The sequence below is a fragment of the Melospiza georgiana genome, chromosome 9, assembly GCF_028018845.1.
Source record: "Melospiza georgiana isolate bMelGeo1 chromosome 9, bMelGeo1.pri, whole genome shotgun sequence".
In the NCBI taxonomy this organism is placed as follows: Eukaryota; Metazoa; Chordata; class Aves; order Passeriformes; family Passerellidae; genus Melospiza; species Melospiza georgiana.
In genome coordinates, this window is record NC_080438.1 from 3579452 (window position 1) to 3604456 (window position 25005).

Here is a 25005-nt window from a genome sequence, read left to right on the forward strand (position 1 = left end):
GCCCCTGTGGTGCCCTGGACATCCCAAACCTGTTCTGTGGCGGGTGCAGGAGGAAAAGGGGGATTGCAGCCCATCCTTTGGGATCATGGCACCGAGGATGCCCAGCCCAGGTGGGTGCAGGAGGAACAGGGGGATTGCAGCCCATCCTTTGGGATCATGGCACCGAGGATGCCCAGCCCAGGTGGGTGCAGGCTCCCTGCCACAGCACTGGCTGCATTTTCCCTTCTGTCCTGCTGTGCCCAGCAATAAACCCTCCTTTGCTTCGTGCCCAAACCTCCTCCCTTGGCCCTGCTGACACCTTCAGTGGAGCTCTCCCGTCCCTCCTGTCTGTGGCAACTCCTGGAAATGAACGATCTGGGGGCCCCAAAGCCCGAGGGAGGCACTGGGATGGACTGGGATGTGCTGGGGTGAGCTGGGATGCGTGGGGATGCTCTGGGATGAGCTGGGATGAACAGGGGTGTTCTAGGATGTGCTGGGATATGTTGAGGTGCGCTGGGATGTTCTGGGATGCTCTGGGATGAGCTGGGATGTGCTGGGATGAACAGGGGTGTTCTGGGATGTGCTGGGATGTGTTGAGGTGCGCTGGGATGCTCTGGGATGCTCTGGGATGAGCTGGGATGTGCTGGGATGAACAGGGGTGTTCTGGGATGTGCTGGGATGTGTTGAGGTGCGCTGGGATGTTCTGGGATGAGCTGGGATGCTCTGGAATGAGCTTGGATCCACGAGGATCCGCGGGGAAGCGCTGGGATGAGCTGGGATGTGCTGGGATGCGCTGGGAAGCACTGAGATGTGCTGGGATGGGCTGGAATGTGCTGGGATTCGCGGGGATGCTCTGAGATGTGCCGGGATGAACTGGGGTGAGCTGGGATGTGCTGCGATGGGCTAGGATGAGCTGGGATGCGCTGGGATGAACTGGGGTGTACTGGGAAGTGCTGGGATGAGGTGGGAAGCGCTGGGATGCGCGGGGATGCTCTGGGATGCGCTGGGAAGCGCTGGGATCCTGAGCAGAGCCGGCTGCGCAGCCGGGCTGGGGCTGATGCGAGAGCGGCTGTGGCTGCGCTGCTGCCGCTGCCAGGGGAGGGAGGGGAGGGGAGGGGAAGGGAGGGGAGGGTGCCGAGGTGTGCCCGTCACCCCGAGCAGGGGGCTGGCCCTGAGGAAGCTCTGCTGTCTCCCCAGAGCCGCTCTGAGCACGCTGTCGGCACGGACCCACCGGCAGGGAGGACGGCTCAAAGGCAGTGAGTATCTTTGTCTCGGTGTCTGTCTGTCTGTCTGTCTGCGGTGCCTCCGTGCTCGGTTTTCCCCCCTGGCTTTCTGTGCATGTGAATGGATGGTCTTAATCTTCCGAAGCCCCCGAGAGATCTCACGGTTTGCTGTTCTGTTTATTTGCTTGGTTGGTTTTTTAACCTTTGTGCTGCTGGTTTTGTTTTTTTTGGTTTTTTTTTTGTATTGGGATGGCTTCTTTATCTGTGCCCAGGTGGTTTGATAACCTGAACGTCCTAATCACAGCCCTCCCTTGCTGTCTGTCAAGGAGAAACCCCCAAAACTCATCCATGATGAGGCTGGTGGCTCTCCTTGACTGGATTCCTTCCATAGGAGGGGGAGGCAGGATGAAGGATGGAGCAGGGGGGAGGCAAAACCCCTCACCAAGTCCTTCATTGCAATTTGCCAGACACCACAGATTACATTTTAAAGCCAAAACTGGCTGGATTTATTTGCAAACAGAGGGAGCATCCACGGGGATGCCAGCTGAGCGTTGCCTCCATGGGGAATGCAGGTCCCTGCACCTCTCAAGTCAGACAGACTTTGGGCTCCCAGGGAAGTTGGGTGCTTGCTGTGGGGGTGAGTGGGGGGCAGTGGGGGCCAGCAGGAGGCTCTTTCATAACAGAACCCCAAAATTCATGCTGCAAGGGAGAGAGAGGGCAGATGGCTCCACTGGAGCAGCAGTGGGAAAGGGAAGCAGGAGCTGCTGGACTCTAGGAAGTCATGTGCTGTGGCCCTACATGGGGGTGAGGCTGTTAATGAGGAAATTTAGAGGGGCTTAAGGAATTACAAGGATTGATTTCAGTCAGAGAAGCAGCCAGCCGGGGCGAGGATTAAGGGAATGCACTCACTGGCAGTGCAGCACAATCCCAGCTCCATTAATTTAGTGGGGAAGAGGCTTTGTGCCTTTTTAATGTAATCAGGGTTTAAGAGGGATGGTGCAGTGGGCAGCCCAAGCTCCAGGGTGTCCCCCAGCAGAGCAGGGTCCTGGCTCCTTGCACCCCCTCTCAGTTCTCATGGAGGGCACCTGGAGCCTGGCAAACCAGGAACATTTGCCTCTGCTCTTTTAGAATCCTGTTCTCTGTCCCCTGGTTCTCCTGCCTGCTGCATCTCACCTTCACTCTCTGCTGATGGGAGAGTTGTCAGTCAGTGATCCCCAGTGTGCCACGGCTCACGAGGAACCCAGCATCACCCACCTACCTTCCTTCCTTCCTTCCTTCTTTCCTTCCTTCCTTCCTTCCTTCCTTCCTTCCTTCCTTCCTTCCTTCCTTCCTTCCTTCCTTCCTTCCTTCCTTCCTTCCTTCCTTCCTTCCTTCCTTCCTTCCTTCCTTCCTTCCTTCCTTCCTTCCTTCCTTCCTTCCTTCCTTCCTTCCTTCCTTCCTTCCTTCCTTCCTTCCTTCCTTCCTTCCTTCCTTCCTTCCTTCCTTCCTTCCTTCCTTCCTTCCTTCCTTCCTTCCTTCCTTCCTTCCTTCCTTCCTTCCTTCCTTCCTTCCTTCCTTCCTTCCTTCCTTCCTTCCTTCCTTCCTTCCTTCCTTCCTTCCTTCCTTCCTTCCTTCCTTCCTTCCTTCCTTCCTTCCTTCCTTCCTTCCTTCCTTCCTTCCTTCCTTCCTTCCTTCCTTCCTTCCTTCCTTCCTTCCTTCCTTCCTTCCTTCCTTCCTTCCTTCCTTCCTTCCTTCCTTCCTTCCTTCCTTCCTTCCTTCCTTCCTTCCCTCCTTCCCTCCTTCCCTCCTTCCCTCCTTCCATTTCCTCTTTCCCTCCCCTTTTGCAGCCTCTGCACCTCCCTGGTGTCTCCCACCACCCCAGCGAGGCCCTGCTTGCTCTGAGTGGTTTCTGTGTGAGTTTTTCTCCTGAGCCCTGGTGGCACAGGACCAGCCCCTGCAGATGTGTGAAGTCCTGCTGTTGTTCTGTTTGCAGTGCCAGCTCTCCCGTGATGCCTGGCCACTGGCTGCAGCCATGACCTGCAGGGACAGGCACAAGATGTAGTTTGGGACCCTTCCTAGCAAGGCCAGCCTGGAGCTCTACCCCTTGAGGAGAGACCTTCAGAGGATGAGTGGGATAATCCAGCTAGCTCCTGCTGCTCCCTGGTGAGCTGGGACACCAAACTCACACTGCTTCACACCTGAAGCTGGACTTGGCCTGGTCTTAGAAGGAAATGCTGTCTCTGCTCTGTGGCCACCCCTCAGCTCTCAACGTCTTCCATTGAACAGTTGACTTTCCACTCTAGGAGGGAAGGATCAAATGGGTTGAGGACAACTGGCCCTTCTTGGCTTTGGCAAAGAGGACTCTTTGGTGCTTTCTAAAGTGCCAGGACATGAAACAGTAAATCCCTTCTTCCTGCCCTCCTGCCTCCTGCAAGCAGCCCTGACTGAGGTCCAAGCCAGCCAGTTAAAGGGTTAACCATAGCTGGATGCCTGCATGGCTGCCTTACTGATCCCACGGAGGTAACTGGAACAACCACAGTGCATCCCCACCCTGCCACCCTGTCCCTGTCCACCTCGTCCAGCAAGCCCCTCTGCCCACTGCAGTGTCCCTGCTGCCCTTCCCTTGCCTCTCCACCTCCCGCACACCCAATTTCTCTCCCATTTTCTCTCCCCTGTGTCCTGGCTTGGAAGTCCTGGCTGAGAGAAGTGTTTTCCACGAGGAACCAGCTCCCTGCTCTGATTCCCTGCTGCAGTCCCTTGATCTCAGGCATCCCAGGGGAACGGGAGCAGCGCTGCTGTGCTGACGCCTGTCACACCTCTTGCTGGGAAATTCGTGAGCAAACAGAGCAGGGCACAGAAAGGTGGGGGTAGGAGGCATCTGGAGAAGGATCCTGCAGTGGGTTTGGTGTCCAGCTGGGAAGGTGGCACTCCCTGGGCTCTCCTCTGGAGTTTGTGCAATGCCCATGGCCGTGGGGCCGGAGTTGGAGGCTGTGCAACAATTCCTGTGGCTGAGGAGTTCCTGGGTTTTGTGCTTGTTAAACGCTGTGAGCTGCCTGTGCTGCACCAGGGAGACACTCGGTGCATTTAATTAACATTTAATTTGCTTGAAGATTACATTAAAATGTGCAATAATAGAAGCTCTCCGAAGGGCAGGAGGAGAAGGGGGAAACAGGCGCGCCACAGATTGGCTCAGGCACTGGTGCTGAAGTGTTCTGCAAGAATTACAGATGGAAGGGGAAAAATGCTCTACTTGTGCAGCCACAGAGAGTGTTGGGCATCTGTTTGGGAGCAGAGCTTTCAGCAGCTCCAAAGGAGGTCCAGCAGCTAGGAAGGGGAGATGGGGTCACTGAATGTTCCTCCCATGGTCCCGAGGAGAGAATGGCCCAGTTTGATATCCAGGGAATCTCCAAGAGGAGACACCCTCGGGCTGGAGAGGCAGATCACAGAGCCCATGCAACCCCAAGAAGCAGCCCCCACATGTTTTTGGGGAGAGGGTGGTGCCAGTCCCGTGCAATGCCTGTGTTCCCTCTCCCTGTCCCTCTGTCCTGCCCATCCCGGGTTATGTAACGAAGGATGCTGCAGCTGCTGTCCTGGGAAGGGGCTGGGCAAGGACACCGGGGGCTGGCACAGGGCTGAAGGCTCTGGGGCTGGGCTGAAATGTAGAGGAAAAAAGCTATAAAGCCATTTTCTGCCTGGGTAAGCGTGTCAGGAAACAGCAGTTTGATCCTGCTTATGTAATCCCGAGTCTAAAGAACCGCTCGGGATCGATCCTGGCTGGGAGCTCAGGGGGCTGCAGCACAGGCTCACCTTGCAGGTGCCTTCCTACCCCTCTCCTTCCTCCAGCCCCCTCCACCTCAGGGATCTGTGCTGGTTTTGGTGCTGCTGGAACGTGGTGACCGATTTCTTGTACTGCTGCCCATTGCCCTCCTCCCACACCCGACCAGAGCAGGACTTTCCAAGAAACCATCCCAAAATGCAGCCCTTCAAAGCCTTTCTGCCAGCCTGGTGTGAGGGAGCCTTCAGCTGCTCTGGTGCTGTGTTCACCCATAACATCAGCCTGGAGATGTCTCAGGCTCCCTCTCACACACGAGGGAACCAAGGACACAGATCTGGCACAGAGGTTTTTCTTTTTTTGGGTTTGTTCTTTTTCTTTTGCCAAGCTGGCTAGACTTATAATCATCCTTGTTCTTTGGTTTTCCCCTTGCTAACACCCCTGCTTCCCCACCTCAACCACAGGAGCAGAGGGATGAGGACTCGCCTGGGCTGCCTGTCTCACAAATCAGACTCATATAATGATTTCACAGCTATTCTTCCGGACAAGCCCAACCGGGCTTTGAAGTGAGTATAGCTGCAGCATCCCACCCAACCCCACTCCTGCCCTTCCCCTCCCCACCCACCACCTCCCCCCTGCAGTATTGTCTTCCTTTTGTTGTGTTTTGTACCAGTTGTGAGTGCTTCCAGCAGGAAAACAAACTGATCCAGCAGGAACAGCTGGGGAAATTCCTGGATCTTTGGTTCTGTGAGAGAGGACGTGCTCCCAGTCCCCACCGCTGGGTGTGGGACACGTCTGCACCTCTTTTGGGATGTAATTGACACCTCTGCCATCACAAATCAAAGCCTGAGCAGTTGGCTTGGTGTAAGAGGTGACCCGAAATTTCAGGTCATCTTCAGCTCAGCCTTGTATTTGACACTGCACAAATTCGGGTGATGGTTTGCAAAATGCTGGAGGGAGATGCTTCAACCCCTCCAGAGTCCTGATTTGAGAAGTGTGGGATGGGACTCATCTGACCACAAGTCCCTGCTTCCACCTGAGATAAGATCTGTCCTTCCCCTGAAAGGCAAGCAAGAGAAATAAACACTTCTGCAGGGCTGAGTTCCATTTCGCCTGACTTTTGGCTTTTACAATGTAAATGTCTGCATCTGAGCTCGTTTCCTGGGCCTCTGCTCAGAGTCAATGAGGAAAAATTGGTGCCTTTTTGGGCATGATTCATCTGGCCTATTTTACCTGCCTGCCTGGGGATGTGAGCTGAGCAGAGTCCCTGCAGGTCCCTTGGGATCTCCTCTCTGATTCTAAAGCAAGCCCAGGGTCACTTGGCTCAGTTCTACACCCTAGAGCTCCAAAATGAGGTGAGAGGAATCCCAGCCTTCCTTGGTGTCCTCAGCAAACAGCTCCAGAGGGGATGAGCAGCTGTGGTTTGTCTGTAACTTGCTCCTTCCTTTCCTTACAGAAGACTGTCAACAGAAGAAGCTACAAGATGGGCAGACTCTTTTGATGTCCTTTTGTCCCATAAATGTGAGTAGAGATCAAATTCTCTCTTTTTTTTTCCCTCCATTTCCCTTAACCCCTGTCCAGGGGCACGGTCCCTCCGAGCCACCATCCTTTAGGTAGGAAAAAAGAGAATTTTGTTTGTTCCCTTCACATCTTTGCTCCCGACAACAAGGAAAACCGCACTTGCTAAAGCCATCCTATAATCAGCAGCCCCTGCTCTGTTCAGTCCTGTGAGGTCTGTTCTGCAAATATTGCTCTGCTTCAGCAGCATTTTCACACTGAGAAATTATAAACAAAGCAAAGTTCCCAGTATGGGTTCATCCATGGGCTTCTATTGAAGCAAAAAACCCAAATGAGTTGAGGTTGGGGAAAAGCCACCGTGGGTGCTGAACTCTTTCATGGCAATAAGGAGCTGTCTGGCTTGCTTAGAGACTCAGGTTTTCCTTACATTGTAAAATGTAAGTGTAAATTATGTTATTAAGCTAATTTGAAGGTAATTTTGCCAGGTTTCTACTGAGATGACAACAGTTTTGGCAGGGAATTAAGTGACAACTTTAAACAGGCAGGCTGACCAAGGCAGGAAAAAAGCAGGATGTAATTTTAGCAGCAGTATCTAGTTGAGATCATTGCTCTTGCAGCCAATAGGGGAAAAAAATATATGGTGTAGCTGGGTATGGCTAAAAAGGAACGTTTCTTTTGTGGAAATTCAGAACAAGAATGGGAAAATACACCAAGGAGATTACAGGGTACCTGGGGGATGGAGAAAGGGGAGGGCAGGATTGTCAGACCCCTGTTATCATCCTGAACTCAAACGCATTTCTTCTTCACTGGTGTAAAAGTAGAAATTTTCTTTATTAGACTGCAGAAGAAGGGCTTGGATTGCAAACCCCAGTGAATTTACCCACCTGTGTCCTGATGTTACACAGATTCTTCCCTCTTCAGCTGACTACTGCAAAAAAATGCAAAATCAAACCTCAGTTCAATGATTTTGTCCAGCAGCCTCCATGAGGCTGTCTGGTTTTATTAATAAATTAGCCTTAGAGAGTGATAAATGAATTATCAAGACCTTTCCCATCTCTTGGCATGGAAAGTAATTCTGATAACTCTCTGGCACTAATGAAAAATATTCAGTTTCTAATGAAAAATATTCAGTTCCTAATGGCAACAGAAGGTGATCTTTAAAATTTAAATTAATCTATTTTTATCAGCAGTCACGGTGACATTGCCTGGTGATTGGTAGGTGACAAAAAAATTTGTTGTTTAATAAACTACTTTCTAAAGGAATATTTTATAACTGCTCTGCACCTGAAGTTTCTGGAATTGCCAGCCTGGCAGTCGAGGGTTATAATGATGCAAATACAAAAAGTTCTGTTGAAACAGAAGTGTTATTTTAGTTACACTGGTTTTAAAGGAGAGAACAGCACATACTCATGGAATTGATTATATTGTACAAGTTGCGTTTTTGCTGTTAGGATGTGCTGATGTTACACAGGTAAGGGAGCCTTGTGCCTTAACTGGCCAAAATCTGGGATTAAATAAAGCTGTGCCTGGCCTGCTGGCATCTGTCTGTGAGGGAAGCTGCCAGCAAAAATTCTGCTTTGAGTGCCAAGAGGAGGACAGAACTGCTCCAGTCTAATTTTCCCAGCATTAGCCAGGGAAAATTGGAATTCATGCTCGGGGGTATGGGCTCAGCACCAGCTGGGCTCGGGGAGAATTCCCCCTGGGGCTCACAGCATCAGCAGGTAGAGCACTTGGGCTTGACACATCTGTCAAAAGTGTCTTCCCTAGATGGACAGCTCATTTATTTTGGGGAGGGGATTGTGATTTCAGGGGGTTGTGGTGCTTGCTGCTGCAGTCAGATGGATTCAGTGCCTTCCAGGCAAGCTGTTCTCCAGGGAAAATAAACCCCAAAGTGCTGGAGCAGGGCTCAGGAGCTGATGGGGCAGCTGAAAACGGGGTAGATCTTGTGGGAAATATTGCCAGGGGTGGGACTGAAATAGGGCTCTCCTTGAGCCAGGTCTCGTGAGCTCTTGGAGATCTGTTTCACACCCAAGATAGCTCAGCTACCTTAGAAAGCATAAAATCAGCAGGATGGCTTCTGTGGTAGTGTTGGAAACAAAAAGGTTTCCTAAAAGGCAAAATAATAAACTCTTTATAGAGAAAAAATGATTAGGTGCCAGAGGTTCTTGCTCCTGGTAGAACATCCCACAAAAGCAATTAGTTTCTTTGTTCTCTTCTTTTTCTAGTAAATTGTTCAGGTGGAACTTTTGGCTCCTGTCCAATTGGCTATCCTTAATATTGAGGTGAAGTTCCCTAGGCTATGAGATGCTTTTTCACCTAATTGAGGAGAGAAACTTCTGAGTTTATTTCCTTTCTAAAGAGCCTTATTTCCTTTCTCCATCAACAAGAGGCACATTCCTATATTGGACTAGTGGCAAAATTACTCCAAGGAGCAAAAACGTGGATCAGAGCTCCCCAGGAGGGCTCCAAAGTGCCCAGCTGAGCAGGTTCCCTCGTACACAGAGCAGGTTCAGAGACCTGCAGTACTCTGGGAGATGGGAAAAACACTTTCTATTCCCTTCCTATTTCCATGAGTCTCCAAAAGCTTTCTTGTTGGATTATGCTGATTTAGAGATGGGGTGACTTAGAGGCATTTTAAAAACTTTTATTCCATTTTCAGTCTCATGTGAAGGGTGAGACAATGCAGGTGTTATAATTCATGCCATCACAATCATTAACTACAATATACTATAAGCATTTCTTGTCCTATCAACTTTTGCCACACCACGCTGTGAATGCCTTAAAGCCAATCATCTAAAATTACCCCTTGTGGGTCCTACTACAATGCATCTTTCATAGTTCTATTTCTCCAAAGTATCCAGTCTTATTTACAAAACCATCCTTTGAAACATGTTCCTAGTTCCATTTCTCTCTCAACAATATCTGTCTTATTCTATGGCATTTCTAAATCAGCATTTCTTATCTCAAGGTTTGCATTCAGATGCACACTATGTGAGCTTTCTGTCAGACTTTGAGAATTCTTTACAAATCCATTTCCCACAGTTTCCAACAGAAGTGACCTGAGCAGTGTCATGCATTACACAGATTCCATGGAGAGTCTGTGGGGATTTGAGCCACCTGGTCTAGTGGGAGGTGCCCCTGCCCATGGCAGAGGGGCTGGAACGAGATGATTTTTAAGGTCCTTCTCAGCCCAAACCATTGTGTGATTCCATCATCACCTTTGCCAGACATCCCTTGAAGTGTGACAGCCCTGGGGAACCCCCTTGATCTCCCCTCACCCTCCTGAAGAATGAATGACTGACTGCAGGTAATGTTTGATCCTGTTGTGAGAAGAGGATTGAAATCCCTTGGGATCTGTAGCAGTTGTTTTCTCCCATGGCAGAGGGGTTGGAACGAGATGATTTTTAAGGTCCATTCCAGCCCAAACCATTCTGTGATTCAATGAGCACCTTTGCCAGCCAGGCAATGATGTGCAGGTAATGTTTGATCCTGTTGTGAGAAGAGGACTGAAATCCCTTGGGATTTGAAGCAGTTGTTTTCTCCTGGGTGATTCCAGGCTGGGTGATGCCCTTGTCTCTGCACAGACTGGTCTGATTTGGATTTCTTCCCCGAGCCATTCAAAGGATAATTTGAGCTGACAAGTTGAGTTAACAAGAGATTGTGAGTAGGAAATGCAGGAGGGCTCTCCCCACCTCCCTTTTGTGCTGGCCCTGGGACTGAATTCCCTCATCCCTCCTGGAGTGAGCAGTGCTGAGCAGCAGGATGCAGCAGCTCCACATCCATAGGTCAGTGCAATAACATCCTAATTGTTAATGGGCAGAGCAAATAAACTCAGAAACCCTGGGGTCAAGCAGACAATCCCTATTCTACATCTATTTTACACTGTCTGAGCTCACTGACATGTTCCCTGGGGTCAGGGCTTCAGAGCAAGCAACAGGAGAGGGGAACCTGATGCTGTTCTTGCCAGGGAAAATAAACCCCAGAGTAAGAGACAGAGGCAGAGTAAGAGGCAAACCATGTGCAGCATTTCCATGGGTGCCCAGGGAGGAAAAGCAGTGGTTTTAACACGCTGGATTTTGGCAACTTTCCCCATTTTGTGCCAGGGAAGTGAGCTCAGCGTGGTCCCCATGTGTGAGTGCATGCCTGTGAGTAAGTGAGGAGTAATCCCCTCCCTGTGCCCGTGCCCAGGAGGCTGGCCAGATGAGGATTTATCCTGACAGCCTGCTGGAGGGAAATACAAGCCACAGCATGTGTCATTCTGCATCCCCCACAGGGCTGGACACACAGATTTTTGTTCCTCCAGCATCCAGCAGGACAGTTTGTCCTCAACCCTTGGTAAACTTCTCACTCCACACCAAAAACATTCATCCTGAATTGTCACTTTTATCTCATGGGTGATTTTTCTGCGGATTATTTTGAAATCTGGAGGAAAAGGTGATTTTTCTCTGGATTTTTTTTTTTTTTTTGTGATCTCCGTGCTCTTCCTCCCAAACTTTATTGTTGTTCTCCTCCTCCTGTTGTCTACACATTCCTTCACTTCCTACACAGCACAGGAATATCCCAACCTACTCCCAGCTCCTTCTGAGCCAGAAGAGCATTAGCATTGTGCTGCTGACAGGCAGCTGAAATGAAGGGAAGCTCTGCTCAGCAGCAGTGGGAGCACATTTGAGTGCTGTGCAGAGCAATTGTGACCTTGTCCCTCCAGCCCTGCACCCAACACCTCCCAGGGAGCCAATCCATCCATCCACCAGCCACTGGGACCCTACCTTTACTCCCTGCTTGCTCAAGGAGTGAAACACATGCGTTAAATAAATTACTGGAGATTGCTTTCTTGCTCTGACAGTGGCAGGTGCTTGGTTATTAAACTGCCTGAATGATTTAGGCCACTAATCTGGGCTTTTCCTCATGCTGATGAAGCTTAGCTAAGCCCTGTCTTGTGTTTTCTGCTCCCCACCCCAGTCCCTTCTTGCTGAAAGGATCCACTTTCCATCTCCTGAATGGGATTTCAGGTTCCCTGTCCTCACATGGTCATTGACCTGCCTGGCACTGCCCATTCATAAACCAGAAATTCCTGTCACTGCCTAACTCTGCAGTATGGGGGTTGTTGAAGGAGTTTTGAGTTAGATCTCTGAGGTTTTTAGATGATGCCATTTATTTTTCTTACCTTCTACACAGACAGGAAGGGTGAGTTCAGCTCACATCTTCACAGCATGGTTCAGAAGGTCACACGACCCCTAGTTACAAGCCCTTTTAAAGATTTATTGACCAATAAATCACTGCCAATGAGGATATTTATGGTTTTGATCCAATCCTTCAATATTTTATCTTATGGACTCATGCTACAGTGTAAGCTTTCAAAGCCAGCCATGTTATGACACACAAACCTACAGCACTGCCTCCTAAACTCCTTGTTTACCTTTGTTTTTCTATATCTTAAACTCTAAAGCTCTAAACTTCCCTCTTCCTAATTTAATGTGTCTCTGCTTTAAAAATCCATATTCTCACTTCTGGCACCTAAGTTTAGAAGCCTTTCCCAAGGTCTCAGATCAAATCCTGTGTTTAATTCTAAGCTTTGGCTTACAGGCTCTGAGAATTCCCTGCATTTCAGATTCCAGCAGTGCAGGATCCTGAGCAATGTCTGAGCACTTGCACAATCCCCTCTGCATGTTCCTCAGTCAGTCTGAAAGGAGAGCAGGGCATTTTGAAGCTTAGATTTATACTGCAAAAGTAAAATATCAAATGTCTGCTGTATTCTCCCTCAGACTCTCAACATCCAGTAAAGAGCTCTGCTTCTTTGCCTTCAATTTGTCTGCTCCACCAGCATCGATTTCCTCTTTTGGCTTCAAGCAAAGGACTCTTGAGGCAAATTCCTGAATAATTGTCCAATAGTTGTCCTGAAGGGCTGTGCAGCCACAGCAGCACATCCTGTCCTCCTGAGTGGCCATGCCTTTGGGGCTCACGTTGGGGATTATTTTGTGCTGCTGCCTCTGCAGACTTCTGATCCTGCTTTTAATTTCTGTGCTTTCTAAAGCATCCCCCTGGAACTGGAAATTGGGATTTTTCAGGAGGTGAAATCTCTCTCCTGCTCATAGTACAATGCACTCCAGTGGTCGTTGTCCTGGCAAAAAGATGTCCAGTAATTGAGAAAGTTAAAAGTTGTCCAGTTAATTTCTCTGCTTTATCTGTAAAGCATCTCCCTGGAATTGCACACTGGGATATTTCAGGAGGTGAAATCTCTCTCCTGCTGGTATCACACTGCACTCCAGTGGTGATTGCTCTGGAAAAAAAGATGTCCAGTTGTCCAGTTAATAGAAATGTTAAAATTTCTGTGCTTTCTCTGTAAAGTATCCCTCTGGAACTGCACACTGGGATATTTCAGGAGGTGAAATCTCTCTCCTGCTTGTATCACACTGCACTTCAGTGGTGGTTGTCCTGGGAAAAAATGATGTCCAGTACATTAAAAAGTTAAAAGCTATCCAGTTAATTTCTGTGCTTTCTAAAGCATCCCTCTGGAATTGCACATTGAGATTTTTCAGGAGGTGGAATCTCTCTCCTACTTGTGTCACACTGAACTCCAGTGGTGGTTGTTCTGGAAAAAAGATGTCCAGTTGTCCAGTTAATTGAAAAGTTAAAAGTTGTCCAGTTAATTTCTCTGCTTTCTCTGGAATTGCACACTGGGATTTTTCAGGAGGTGAAATCTCTCCTGTTCATATCACACTGCACTCCAGTGGTGATTTCTCTAGAAAAAAAAAAAAAAAAAGTCCAGTTGTCCAGTTAATTGAAAAGTTAAAATTTCTGTGCTTTCTCTGTAAAGCATCGCCCCGGAATTGCACATTGGGATTCTTCAGGAGGTGAAATCTCTCTCTTGCTTGTATCACATTGCACTCCAGTGGTGGCTGTCCTGGAAAGAAAAGATGTCCGGTTAGGTGGGATGAGCTTTGAAATGCTGATCTTTTGTGAGTGCTCATTCCTTGAAAGCCTTGAAGGAGAGGAGCAGGTTGAAGTCAACATCCAGGTCAAATCCCAGCTTAGGTGGTGGCAGCTCCCACGCCCAGTTGTCCTCCTGCCCTTCCAGTCACACTTGTCATTGCTCCATGACAAACTTCAGGCAGTGATTGCCCAAACCTGGCTGTCAGGCACAGCTGGGAAGGCTGGCAGGCAGTTAAGGGTTAAAGATGAAAACCATGGCAAACCAGGCAGTCAGGGCTGAGCTCTCCTGCACCCAAAGTGTCCCAGCAAGGCCCTCGAAGGTTCAGCCTCACCATCTGCAGCTCCTCCAAGGCTCTGGGGACTGCATGACAGGAGTGGATAAAAAAAGCAGAGAACAGCCAGACACTATTATTTATCCATTCACTGTCTAAACTTATTTCAGCATCAAAAGGAGCTGATTGACAAGAGAGCAGGAGGCAGAGCTCATGGAAACCTCCTGGTCCCAGGGGAACCTGCTGCAGCTGCTCTCTGGGGCAGGGCGGTAGCAAATGCCTTTCTCTCCTTGTCACTCATGACATTCCATTCTTTTAGCAGTTATTACATTTTTCAGGTATTTTATTTTTTAGGTATTATATTTTTCAGGTATTATATTTTTTCAGATATGATATTTTTCCAGGTAATTTATTTCTCAAGTATTATATTTTTCAGGTATTATATTTTTCAGGTATTTTATTGTCCAGGTATTTTATTTTTTAGGTATTATATTTTTCAGGTATTATATTTGTTCGGTATTATATTTTTCAGATATGATATTTTACAGGTATTTTATATTTCAGGTATTTAATTTTTAAGATATGCTATTCTTCAGGTATTAGATTTTTTCAGATATGATATTTTTTCAGGTATTTTATTTCTCAGGTATTATATTTTTAAGATATTATATTTTACAGGTATTTTATTTTTCATATATTATATTTTTCAGGTATTTTATTTCTCAGATATTATATTTTTCAGATATGATATTTTACAGGTATTTTATTTTTCATATATTATATTTTTCAGGTATTTTATTTCTCAGATATTATATTTTTCAGATATATTTTTCAAGTATTTTGTTTCTCAGGTATTATATTTTTCAGATATTATATTTTTCAGGTATTTTATTTCTCAGATATTATATTTTTCAGATATATTTTTCAAGTATTTTGTTTCTCAGGTACTATATTTTTCAGATATTATATTTTTCAGGTATTTTATTTCTCAGATATTTTATTTCTCAGGTATTGTATTTTTCAGATACGATATTTTTCATGTATTTTGTTGCTCAGGTATCCTATTTTTCAGGTATTCTATTCTGCATCAGTATCCTCTTGCAGATGTGGTACTTACATGCAACATTGCTATTCCTGCAAATGCTCCTCTGTCAGTTGTAGAGGAAAAAGGGGGGGAAAAAAAGACCAAGGCAGAGACAGGGGAGCAAGACCTCAGCAGAGACTGCAGAGACACAGCAGTGTGCTTGTGTGATGGAATATTTAATGTCAGGCATGCTAGGAGCTGATGATTGATAAAATGACATAGACTTCAAGGAATTGGAACTTTGTGTTTTATTTCCTTCTTTCTGAAATATATCAGCATGCAAAGACTCCTTGCTCTGCTCTCCAGTCCTCCCCTTGCTCTCATGCAGGCCCTCTGAATTTTACAGGCACCAAGGGGGGACACATCTTTTGGGAAATATTGCTGTGTCCCAGATTTCAGGAAGGGGAGCTGCTCTACCTTCACCATATTTGCCTATCACCATATTTACCTGCCCAGGGTGGATAATAGCAGGTAGATAACAGCAGGACAGGTGCCCTGCTCCTTTGGCATTGTGCTCTGGGGCTGATGTCACAACATTGCCCCAGGCTTGGACCCACAATGTGCAGTGTCACTTGGATGAGAGGCCCTTTCTTCGTCTACCCTAGCAGTGCAAAGCCCCGATCTCCCCCTAAAATTGCTGAAGGGAGAAGTGTCAGGAGGAGCTGGAATAATGCAGCTATTTCTGGGGCTGACAGCAGGAGGGAGCATGGCTGAGTTGGGATGGATCCATTTTTATGCTGATAGCAGGCTGCTGATAAAAAAAAAAAAAAAACCAAATGGAGGAGCTTTGAGGAAGGCAGAGAAGAGAGGTTTAGGCTGTACTTTGGGCTTGTCTGGCCTTTCCTTTTCCCTCTGAGGATCTGGGCAGTCAGACATCTCCTCTGACTGACACACAGACAGAAATAGGATTGTTTGGTGCTGTTCAATACCCAGGCCCACTTCTTAGGGCTTGAGGTTTCAGAGGGAGCTGGAAAATATCTAAGTTATTAGCAGAAGCAAGGGGAGCAGGAAGAAGTTTAGGACATGCAAGGGAGATGCTGGGCAGTGTTACATTGCTATAGATCTGTAGCACATATAGCAAATAGATATATACAGCATATAGAGAGCATATAAATAGCATGTAATATATAATATAAATTAATATATAATATAAATAATATAGAAATATTATATATAATATGTGTATTATATATAATATATTCATATGTGTATCTATACTTTATATTTTATATGTGTATTATATATAATATATATATATATATAATATATTATATATAATATAGCATATAATATATCTCTTATATAGAGCACATTGTTAGCATATAGAGCATATAGAAGGAACTCTCTGAACAGCCTGTTTGAGAAAATGTCAGGATTTTCCACAGGGATCTGGACAAGCTTGAGAAATGAGCTCATGGAAATCTCATGAGGCTTAACAAAACCAAGTGCAGGGTGCTGCACCTGGATTAACCCCCAAATCAGTCCATATCTAAGTTATTAGCAGAAACAAGGGGAGCAGGAAGAAGTTTAGGACATGCAAGGGAGATGCTGGGTCGTGTTACATTGCTATAGATCTGTAGCACACATATAATATATATATATATATATATATATATAGCATATAGAGAGCATATAAATAGAGTATATATTGTATCTAGCATATAGTTAGCATATGCAGCATATAGAAGGAACTGTCTAATAGCCTGTTTGGGAAAATGTTGGAATTTTCCACAGGGATCTGGACAAGCTTGAGAAACGAGCCCATGGAAAACTCACGAGGTTTAACAAGACCAAGTGCAAGGTGCTGCACTTGGGTTATCCCCAAAATCAATCCAGGATGGAGGTTGAACAGATCAAGAGCAGCCCTGCCCAGAAGAACTTGACGATGGTGGTGGAGGAGAGGCTGGACATGCCTCGTCCTTGCTCCCTTCATCCTTCCAAGGAGTCTGACCTCACCAGGCTCATCCCCAGTTCCATCAATATTTTTAGACAGTTGCTTGGAAGTAGCCAAGAGCTTTCCAGTCATGAACTACAAAAACCTGGATGCTATTGCAAAAGACTAGAAAGAGTTAGAAGTACATTACTGGAAAAAAAAAAAAAAAAAAGGAGAATCTAAGTTTATCCTGAGGAGAAAGGGGATGTGTGAAGCCTTTAGCTGCATCAACTCCCCTGGTGCTGTTCAGGGAAAGGAAATAAAAAACAATGGCTGTGTCCATAAATAGGCCCAGGCAGGGGTTTAACACAGATTGCCTAATAAATCTTTCCATATTTCTAATCTGCCCTGGCTGACTCAGATTGCATTACTGAAATGTCACAATTGCTGAGCATTAGCAAGTGATAAGCACACTTTTACCACTGACTAGACAAGCTGTAATTAGGCCAAGTCCTTTCCCTCTCCCCTTTACTGGAGCTGTAACAGACTCTCTGAGAGCTTTCTTCTGTTTAAATAAGAACTAAAAATGGCACAAGGCAATAAAGCAAAATGACAGAAAACATAGGGAACAAGTCCACATCAGCCATGTTTTATTGAAGGCTTTCTTAGTGGCAGATAAGGCCTTATAAAGTGTGGCATTAAGATGACCTGAACCTTGATAATTCCATGAGTGATTTTCCAAAGGGTGGGTGATCCAGTCCCAAGGAAAGCTTTTTGCTACCTTAGCAAAGGAAAACATTTTTTCAGAGTTACATCAAGTCATGTTTGGCTTTGGGGCAGCTCACAGGAGCCTGGCTCATCAGTGGTGTAAGCTATGGATGCATCCTGGAATGGCAGAGCTTGGGAGAAATATCAAATTGTCTTTAGTAGGCTGGGGTAGGTGGAAGGATGTCTGAGAATGGAACAGCTCCCTGCCTTCTCTTGATGCCTCAGGTTTTAGCTTTTGTGTTTTTCAGATTCTGTTCTGCTTTAGTGTGTGGGTCTGGGCTTCCTATGAGGAGATGGTGAGCTCTGTGCACAGAGCAGGGAGACAAAACAATTCCTTGGTGCTCTAGCTGGGCACCAAGGACAAATGATCCAAATCTCAGGCCCAAAAGCACAAACAACGTGGGCTGGAGAGAGAAAAACAAGAAGGATAGGATTTCATGGGCTGGAGCTGTAATTAAACAATTAACTACAATATGCAAATGGACCAGAACTTATAAAAATGTGAGATCTCATGACCAAGCCCTCTTTTGCTTCCATCTTGGAGCCATCCAGACAGAGCCATGGCTCCAATACTGCCAAAGTGTGGCCTTTGAAGGCTCTTCAATAAAAATCCATTTTATTTCTCTTAACTCTGCCCAGCCTCTGCTCCAGCTCCTTAAGGCATCACTTTTATCACCAGCCAGGGGGTCTGTACAAATCACAAACAGGAGGGGAGTGCCTTGAGCTGTTTGATTTTCCACCATCAGTCTCATTCCATGGTTATGACAATGGGAAGATGCCATCAGCTCACATCCCAGGCAGCAGACTGAGAACAATGTTACAACTTCCTTTCAAAGTTTTTTGACCAATCACACGAAGCAAAAGCACATTGACAGTAGTTCCATCCAACCACTATAATAAGCACAGGTACCTTTGGTTAAACAATGCTTGCTTATTTTGAATGCAATACCTGCTTACAAGCAGGTAAAACGCAATGCACAGAGCTTCATTATTAAGGTTAGAACTTCCTAATATCTTGCTAGATAAACTTTTCTGCAGCTTAAACAAGCATTAACATACAGACCATTGTTCTATTTTGTCCTTACTTTTCTACTTCCTACATAATTTTTCTGCTGACCAATCTCATGACTGCTGCATAGCTCTAACCACAGTTCTGCTGTCTCTGAGGCTGCCTTTTGCAGCTTTCCCAAAATCCTCTGGTTTTATGGATTCCCACAACCCTCTCCTGCCTGTGTGTCTCTGGCAGATGGGCTGGCAGCTTTCCGTGCTTTCCTGAAGACCGAGTTCAGCGAGGAGAACCTGGAGTTCTGGCTGGCCTGCGAGGACTTCAAGAAGACGCGCTCGGCGGCCAAGCTGGCCTCCAAGGCCCAGCGCATCTTCGAGGAGTTCATCGACGTGCAGGCCCCTCGGGAGGTGGGTAAGGGGTGCCACAGCACGCCAGGGCACCCAGCAGGATTGGAATTTTATACCAATATAGCCAGATGGAACGTGTCTGAGCTCGTCTGGCCCTTGCTGCTTGACCAAAGGTGGCAGCTGTGGTGGTTTCACCTCAGAGACACCTTTGGCTGGATGGATGTGTGGTGTTTCACCTCAGAGACACCTTTGGCCAGCTGGCTGTGTGGTGGTTTCACCTCAGAGACACCTTTGGCCAGCTGGATGTGTGGTGATTTCACCTGAGAGACACCTTTGGCTGGCTGGATGTGTGGTGGTTTCACCAGAGAGACACCTTTGGCTGGCTGGATGTGTGGTGATTTCACCTGAGAGACACCTTTGGCTGGATGGATGTGTGGTGTTTTCACTTGAGAGACACCTTTGGCTGGATGGATGTGTGGTGTTTTCACTTGAGAGACACCTTTGGATGGATGGATGTGTGGTGTTTTCACTTGAGAGACACCCTTGGCTGGCTGGATGTGTGGTGTTTTCACCTCAGAGACACCTTTGGCTGGCTGGATGCTGCAGAGGGGCACTTGGGACAAGTCCAGGCATGCAGGAGATCAGGTTTACCTCTGGTGGAGTAGCTTCAAGGTGAGGTGAAGAAAAGGAATCAGGTTCTGATGGAGGGTTTGGATCCAGAGTTTTATTCCTGGCCCACAGGCCTCTGAATGCAGCAACAGCTCCAACACAACCACAGTGTGGTTGCTGAGTGTTTTAACCCCGGGGAGAGGGGCAGGGAAGGGATAGGGAGCCACCAACCAGGTATGGGGAGAAGTCTCAGGGGACAAATGACACCTGGATGGCTCAATGTCCCTCAAGGGGTGTAAGGCATCTTTTGAACTTTGCCAATTCTTGGCATTCCAGAAGGGCCTCGAGTGAACTCTGCCAATCACTCGAGGCCCTTCTGGAATGCCAAGATTGAAGGACAGCACTCAGCAGGGCCAAAGGAGGGGAAGGGAGAGGTGATTGGCACACCTGGGGAGAGAACTGGGATACTGGGACAGGCTATTACATCTCACTGCCACACAGCAGGGCTGTCACCCCCAGCTGGGTGCTCTCCCTCTGTCCCTTCCGTCTCAGAGGGTGGCTAAGGATGGTGGCCATGCTATCCTGGCTGCTCCAGCTGCCTCTGCTCGCCCTGACTCATCCCTGATGAGGGCAATGCTTTGATGATACTGGATTAGTCACAGCCAGGGAGTTCACTGGCAACCTCAGCCTACATTTCCTAACCTCACTGAGCTCCCCAGGAGCATTTCACAGTGCTCCTGTCATTTCTATCAGCCTTCAGCAGGCTGTTGGGCTCTTCCCTGGCAGGACACTTTGCCCAGGACCATCCCACCCATGAGTGGAACAAAGCCCTGAGGGAGCTGGGGGTGTTTATCCTGGGGAAAAGGAGACTCAGGGGTGACCTTATCACTCTACAACCCCCTGAAAAGTGGCTGTGCTCAGCTGGGGCTGGGCTTTCTCCAGGCAGCACTGACAGAACCAGAGCACACAGCTTCAAGCTGCACCAAGGGAAATACAGGTTGGATACTAGGAAGAAGTTTTTTACAGAAAGAGTGATAAAGTTCTGGTGGTGTCCCCATCCCTGGGTGTGTTTAACAAAGCCTGGATGTGGCACTGGGTGCCGGGTTGGGTTGGACTCGATGATCTTGGAGGTCTCTTCCAACCCTGTGATTCTGTGAGTAACTTGTTGACTCCCAAGGGGGGAGAGCTTCGGACTAACTCCCCCCTCACCCAGACCTCCTGAGAGATACAAACAATAACTCTGAGCTGAACAGAAAATGCAGTCACACCCTGGAGCCTGGGATTGTTAAATCCCCTTTCAAGCACTCCACAGGCTGATGGCACTGCCAGGTCCTGCCTGGTGACCACGCTGGGTTGTGTCACTGCAATCACAGCACAGCCAGGGGTGCTCTCACTGCACCCAGCCTCTCCCACTCATGCATGGGTGCCTGTCAGGGACCCAAAAAGGGCTAATTTTCCTCATTTTCCTCCCTCTCCCAGCTGGGAAGGCCATTGCAAGGCCACTGGGAAGGACCCAGATTCGCACTGAGGTGTGTGGGGGTCTCAATGCTCTCCTTGAGCATTTTCCAGCAGTTATTCAGGAAGCCAAATGAGATTTTAAGGACTGGAAGGCTGATTTTTGATTAGAAATGGGAATGCAGGTAGGATGGGTGTCCTTCCTACAATTTGGTCCTGTGGTGATGTGCTAAGGAGCACTGTTACATAATTTTGGCATGTTTAGAATATGAAATTATAGAGCTAATCCATACTGCTGACATCCACATTGAGGCAGACAGCTTTATTTTCCAGGCTCCTTCCAGTTTGGACACTGAATTAATAACAACAAATAACATTTTTTCAGCCATTTTTTTTCCTTCCAGACAATAACCCTAAAAAAATGCTGATTATCCTGCTAGGGAAGGAGAGCAGGAAAACTCCACTGGCTGCCTTTGCAAACAAATGGCAGTCATAACATTTATTTTTCCAAGCCTTTCCTCCAGATATTGTAACATGAAGCTGCTATGGGAAAAATCAAACAGTTTATTTTAGATCAGCCGAGTTTGGAGACATTTAATAAGGATGTACCAGTGGTTTAAACCCAGTTGAAAGTTTATTCACCCATTTATTAGGCATGTGGTGAAGAAGAGAGGGAACAGGAGAGAGGTTAGGCTGAGTGAGGAGCTTTAGCTGATGTGCTGCCTAAGAGTCTGAAAGAAAGTAATTTCAAAAGTGATTTTAGTAAAAGTAAAGTGATTTCAGTAAAAATAAAATTATTTCAGAAGTGCTCAGATCACTATAAACCCAACTTTTCCAGGCTTGGGGCAGAACTCACAGCCCTGAATCACTGTGGGGGCTGTTCAGGCATGGGCAGGGGTAGGACCTTGGTTCTGCTGCCGTGGCAGAGAGGGAATGAGCCATTTGAAGGAGGCCAGCTGGACACTCAGTGCCAAACTCTCTTCTGCTGCTTTCCCCAGGTGAACATAGACTTCCAGACACGGGAGCTGACCAGAAGAAATGTGCAGGAGCCCTCCCTGTCTTGCTTTGACCAAGCCCAGGGGAAGGTGCACAGCCTGATGGAGAAAGACTCGTACCCCAGGTTCCTGAGATCCAAAATTTACACAGACCTGCTGTCTCAGACCCAGAGGAGGCTCAGCTAGGACAGCCACGGGGCCCTCAGAAACCACGTGCTTCCCTCAACAGCCAAAACCCATCTCTAAATGTGAAACTTTCTTGGTGTTCAAAGCAGTGGGAATGGGAAAAGAGGGACAAGGGGCAGAGGAAGCTTCCAGAGAGTGACTCTTTGACTATCTGTGCTTTTTTTTTTGTTAGCAGTAGCACCTTGCAGTTGTTCCCTCTGTCTAGCACAAACCCACAACCCTCTCAGGGTCACCTGTGGGCAAGGCAGGTTCCCTTTGAAATGGCTGGGTTGGTTTGTGTGTAAATAACACCTTTCCATCCTTCCACACATCTCTCCCTGTCTCTCACCTCTCCCTTGTGCTCAGGAGGGCCCCAAGGGCAGTGCTGACACTTGTGAAGCCACAGCCAGCCCACCTCTCACCCTGCTGGGCTCTGGGACTGAGGGGAGGGAGACAAGAGACAAAGAAACAGGATTCAATCCCTTTTTTGAAGTGGGAACCATCAGCAAACTCAGCTCACCTCCCCATTTATTTTTGCACACCTTATGGCTTGGCTGCCACTCTGTCACTGCCCCTTTTCCTTCAGGGATGGAGGCTCAGAGTACTCCCAAGGAGCTGAGTTTTCCTCATGAGGAAGGTAATCCCAAAAGCTCTCACTAGGCCTGGGCAGGCAAGTCTTCTAATGTGAATGATTGTTTTTTGTGGCTGTTATTTATTTGTGTGGTAGCTCAGTCTCAGCCATCATTCAGGCTCTGTTGTGCTGGGCACTGGACCAAAGCCCAGCACAAAGGGGCTCCTGGCTGCCACAGGCTTGGTGACTCCTCAGGAAGGACCTGTTGGAACCCTCTGGCCCTTGCTGGGGTGTAGGAAAAGCACAAAGCCCGTCTGCCACAGCAGATGGCATTTTTCATGGGGTACCTGGCCAGTGGCAATGTGAAAAATCCCATTCCTGTTTTTGTTATTTCCCTTTTACTGACTGTTCCCACTCTCTGAGTGTGTTCAGTGTTCTGCAAAGAGCTCCCCAGCACACAGACCCTGATGCAGGGTGCTTGCCCCCAGTGGGACACAAAGCATGGAGTGAGCAGGATGGGTGTTGGGGCGTGCAGGGGGGGTGTGAGGGGCTCTTTGGCCCTGTTCCCATGGCCTGGATGGCCCCTGCAAGAGAATTCTCTGTGCCCATGCACCTCCTCTGGGCTGGGCAATAATTCCTCCCATCTGATGGCCCCATTTCCATGGCACTGCTGCTCCAGCTTGGCAGATTCCTGCAATATTTTTGAGGGGAGAAGCAGACAGCCTGTCTGTGGATTTGAGCCGGCAGACCAGAGGTCTCTTTTCTTAATTTAATGAAGGCCTGGAAAGTGACCCCATGGATCTTTTTCTTCTCTCAGACATCCCCAGACCAGAGGCTGTAAACCTCTGCTCCAGCCAAGGGTGGTGGGTGGCTTTGATACATCAGAAAGCTGCTGATATAGACTTTGTGTAATGTGGTGTAAATGAGGTACAATGAATTCTAAAGCCAAGCAAAATGTTTTTGGAAGAAGATAAAAAAATATCTGTCTGGATATTAAAAATTACTGTCCATCAATTAAGTAGGAAACAGCTTTTTGAGGCTTTTTGCAAAGATGATGTGCAGGACAGTAGGACAAACAGGATCAAGACAGAGGTGGTAACCATGCTGGATTTATTTTGGAGGTGCATTCCTGTGGTCTCCAAGACACTGAAATCTAAACACATTACAACTTTATGTTCACTAGGGAAAGCTGCTTTTCAGTGTCTGATTGGCCAGCAGGAGAATCCTCCAGGTTTTTGGAAGGCAAATCCCATCTCCAGTTAAATTTCTGTGAGGAATTTCCAGAAAGAGCAGCAGTGACCCAGCATTCCTGGCTGTCCCCTGTCCCTGCAGGGACACCTGAGGAGCTGGGGCTGGACTGTGGTGACAGAGGTGACACTCTGCATCCACAGCAGGCTCAGTGACACAGCTCCTGGGGCTGTTGAGGCCCCTCATGGGACACGAGACACAAAGCTCAGGGTCTGGACGTGGCACAGTTTGACACAAACTTTTTGCTGCTTGCTCGAAAGCGGGAGCAGTGAAGGACATCTGGAAAATGCTCCAGATTTGCCATGATTTCTCCAAGGGAGCCAGATCCTGCAGGAGCTCAGTGTCCCAAAGCTTTATGGCAAGCAAGGCAGAGTGAGACAGGTATGATGAACCTGAGCAATGCATGGAAGGAATCAGAGGTGGAAGCAAAGGACACCGAGCCACACATCAGTGCCTGTCCCTGGTGCTGCCTGGGCTGTAGGAAGGTGTCTTGGTTTGAAAAGCCAGGTGTCTGCTAAGGAAAGCAGGAGCCTCCCTTGAAATGGAAAATGTAAACCCCTCCCTCTGAATTATTGTAATTTTTAAATTAAGGGGCTCTCAGGCAAAGATACGGGAATAGGAATAACAATTCTTTATCAGGAAAATTAAAAATACAAATGTAATAGGTACAAAAAAAGAGAACAAACCACTGCCAGAGTGAGAGCAGTCCCTGCCCCCTGTGTGTCAGGGTGGTGTCCCAGCCCCATCCCATGGTGGCTCAGCCCTCCTGCAGTGCCAGCTGTGGCTCTGCTGCAGCAGGGATCCTGCACAAGGGGGGAGTTTTCCTCTGCAGCTCCAGGGCTGCTGCAGATGGGCCTGGGCTCCCTCTGGCCATGCAGGGCAGCAGAAAGCTGCTCCTCTGGCAATGCAGGGGGCAAAGGCTGCTGTGGTGTCCCAAAGCTCAGATTGTATCCAGGTAGGAATGCTTGGCTCCTCCCCTGGGCAGAGCACCTCCCCATGGGATGATGGAATTGGATCAGCCATGCAGAGACACTCGCTGGCCTATGGACAGAAGATAATTAATAATTAATGGCCCATGAACTGAAGAGATCTCCTGGAGGGAAGATTGGTTGTAGGAGAGATAAAGAAAACTGCCCAAAGAACAGAAGATAACTGCCCCACCTCTGACAGATGGAAATAGAACACACACCCCCAGCCACATTTTCTAACCT

At 47.8% G+C, this 25005-nt stretch overlaps 1 protein-coding gene across 3 annotated transcripts; it reads left to right on the forward strand.

Annotated features, from left to right (window-relative positions):
* The first annotated feature begins 1148 nt into the window (after nt 1-1148).
* RGS8 (regulator of G protein signaling 8) lies at nt 1149-24770 on the forward strand. Of its 3 annotated transcripts, none has more exons than XM_058029941.1 (6): nt 1149-1235; nt 3175-3701; nt 5418-5519; nt 6410-6474; nt 18645-18811; nt 21814-24770. In XM_058029941.1, exons 2-6 carry the CDS (start codon nt 3676-3678, stop codon nt 21994-21996), a joined length of 543 nt encoding a protein of 180 aa, XP_057885924.1. In that variant the 5' UTR covers nt 1149-1235; nt 3175-3675; the 3' UTR covers nt 21997-24770. The 3 variants fall into 3 exon arrangements, with proteins under 3 accessions (XP_057885924.1, XP_057885923.1, XP_057885925.1); XM_058029940.1 differs by having other exon boundaries at nt 3175-3344; XM_058029942.1 differs by lacking the exon at nt 5418-5519.
* Nucleotides 24771-25005: the final 235 nt, after the last annotated feature.

Bases quoted from the DNA above. Each gene is read 5' to 3' on its own strand.
- RGS8 (XM_058029940.1), top strand. From the start codon at position 3,307: ATGAGTGGGATAATCCAGCTAGCTCCTGCTGCTCCCTG. The intron at 5,520-6,409 runs GTGAGTATAGCT...CTTTCCTTACAG, and splicing joins AAGCCCAACCGGGCTTTGAA to AAGACTGTCAACAGAAGAAG. The intron at 18,812-21,813 runs GTGGGTAAGGGG...TGCTTTCCCCAG, and splicing joins ACGTGCAGGCCCCTCGGGAG to GTGAACATAGACTTCCAGAC.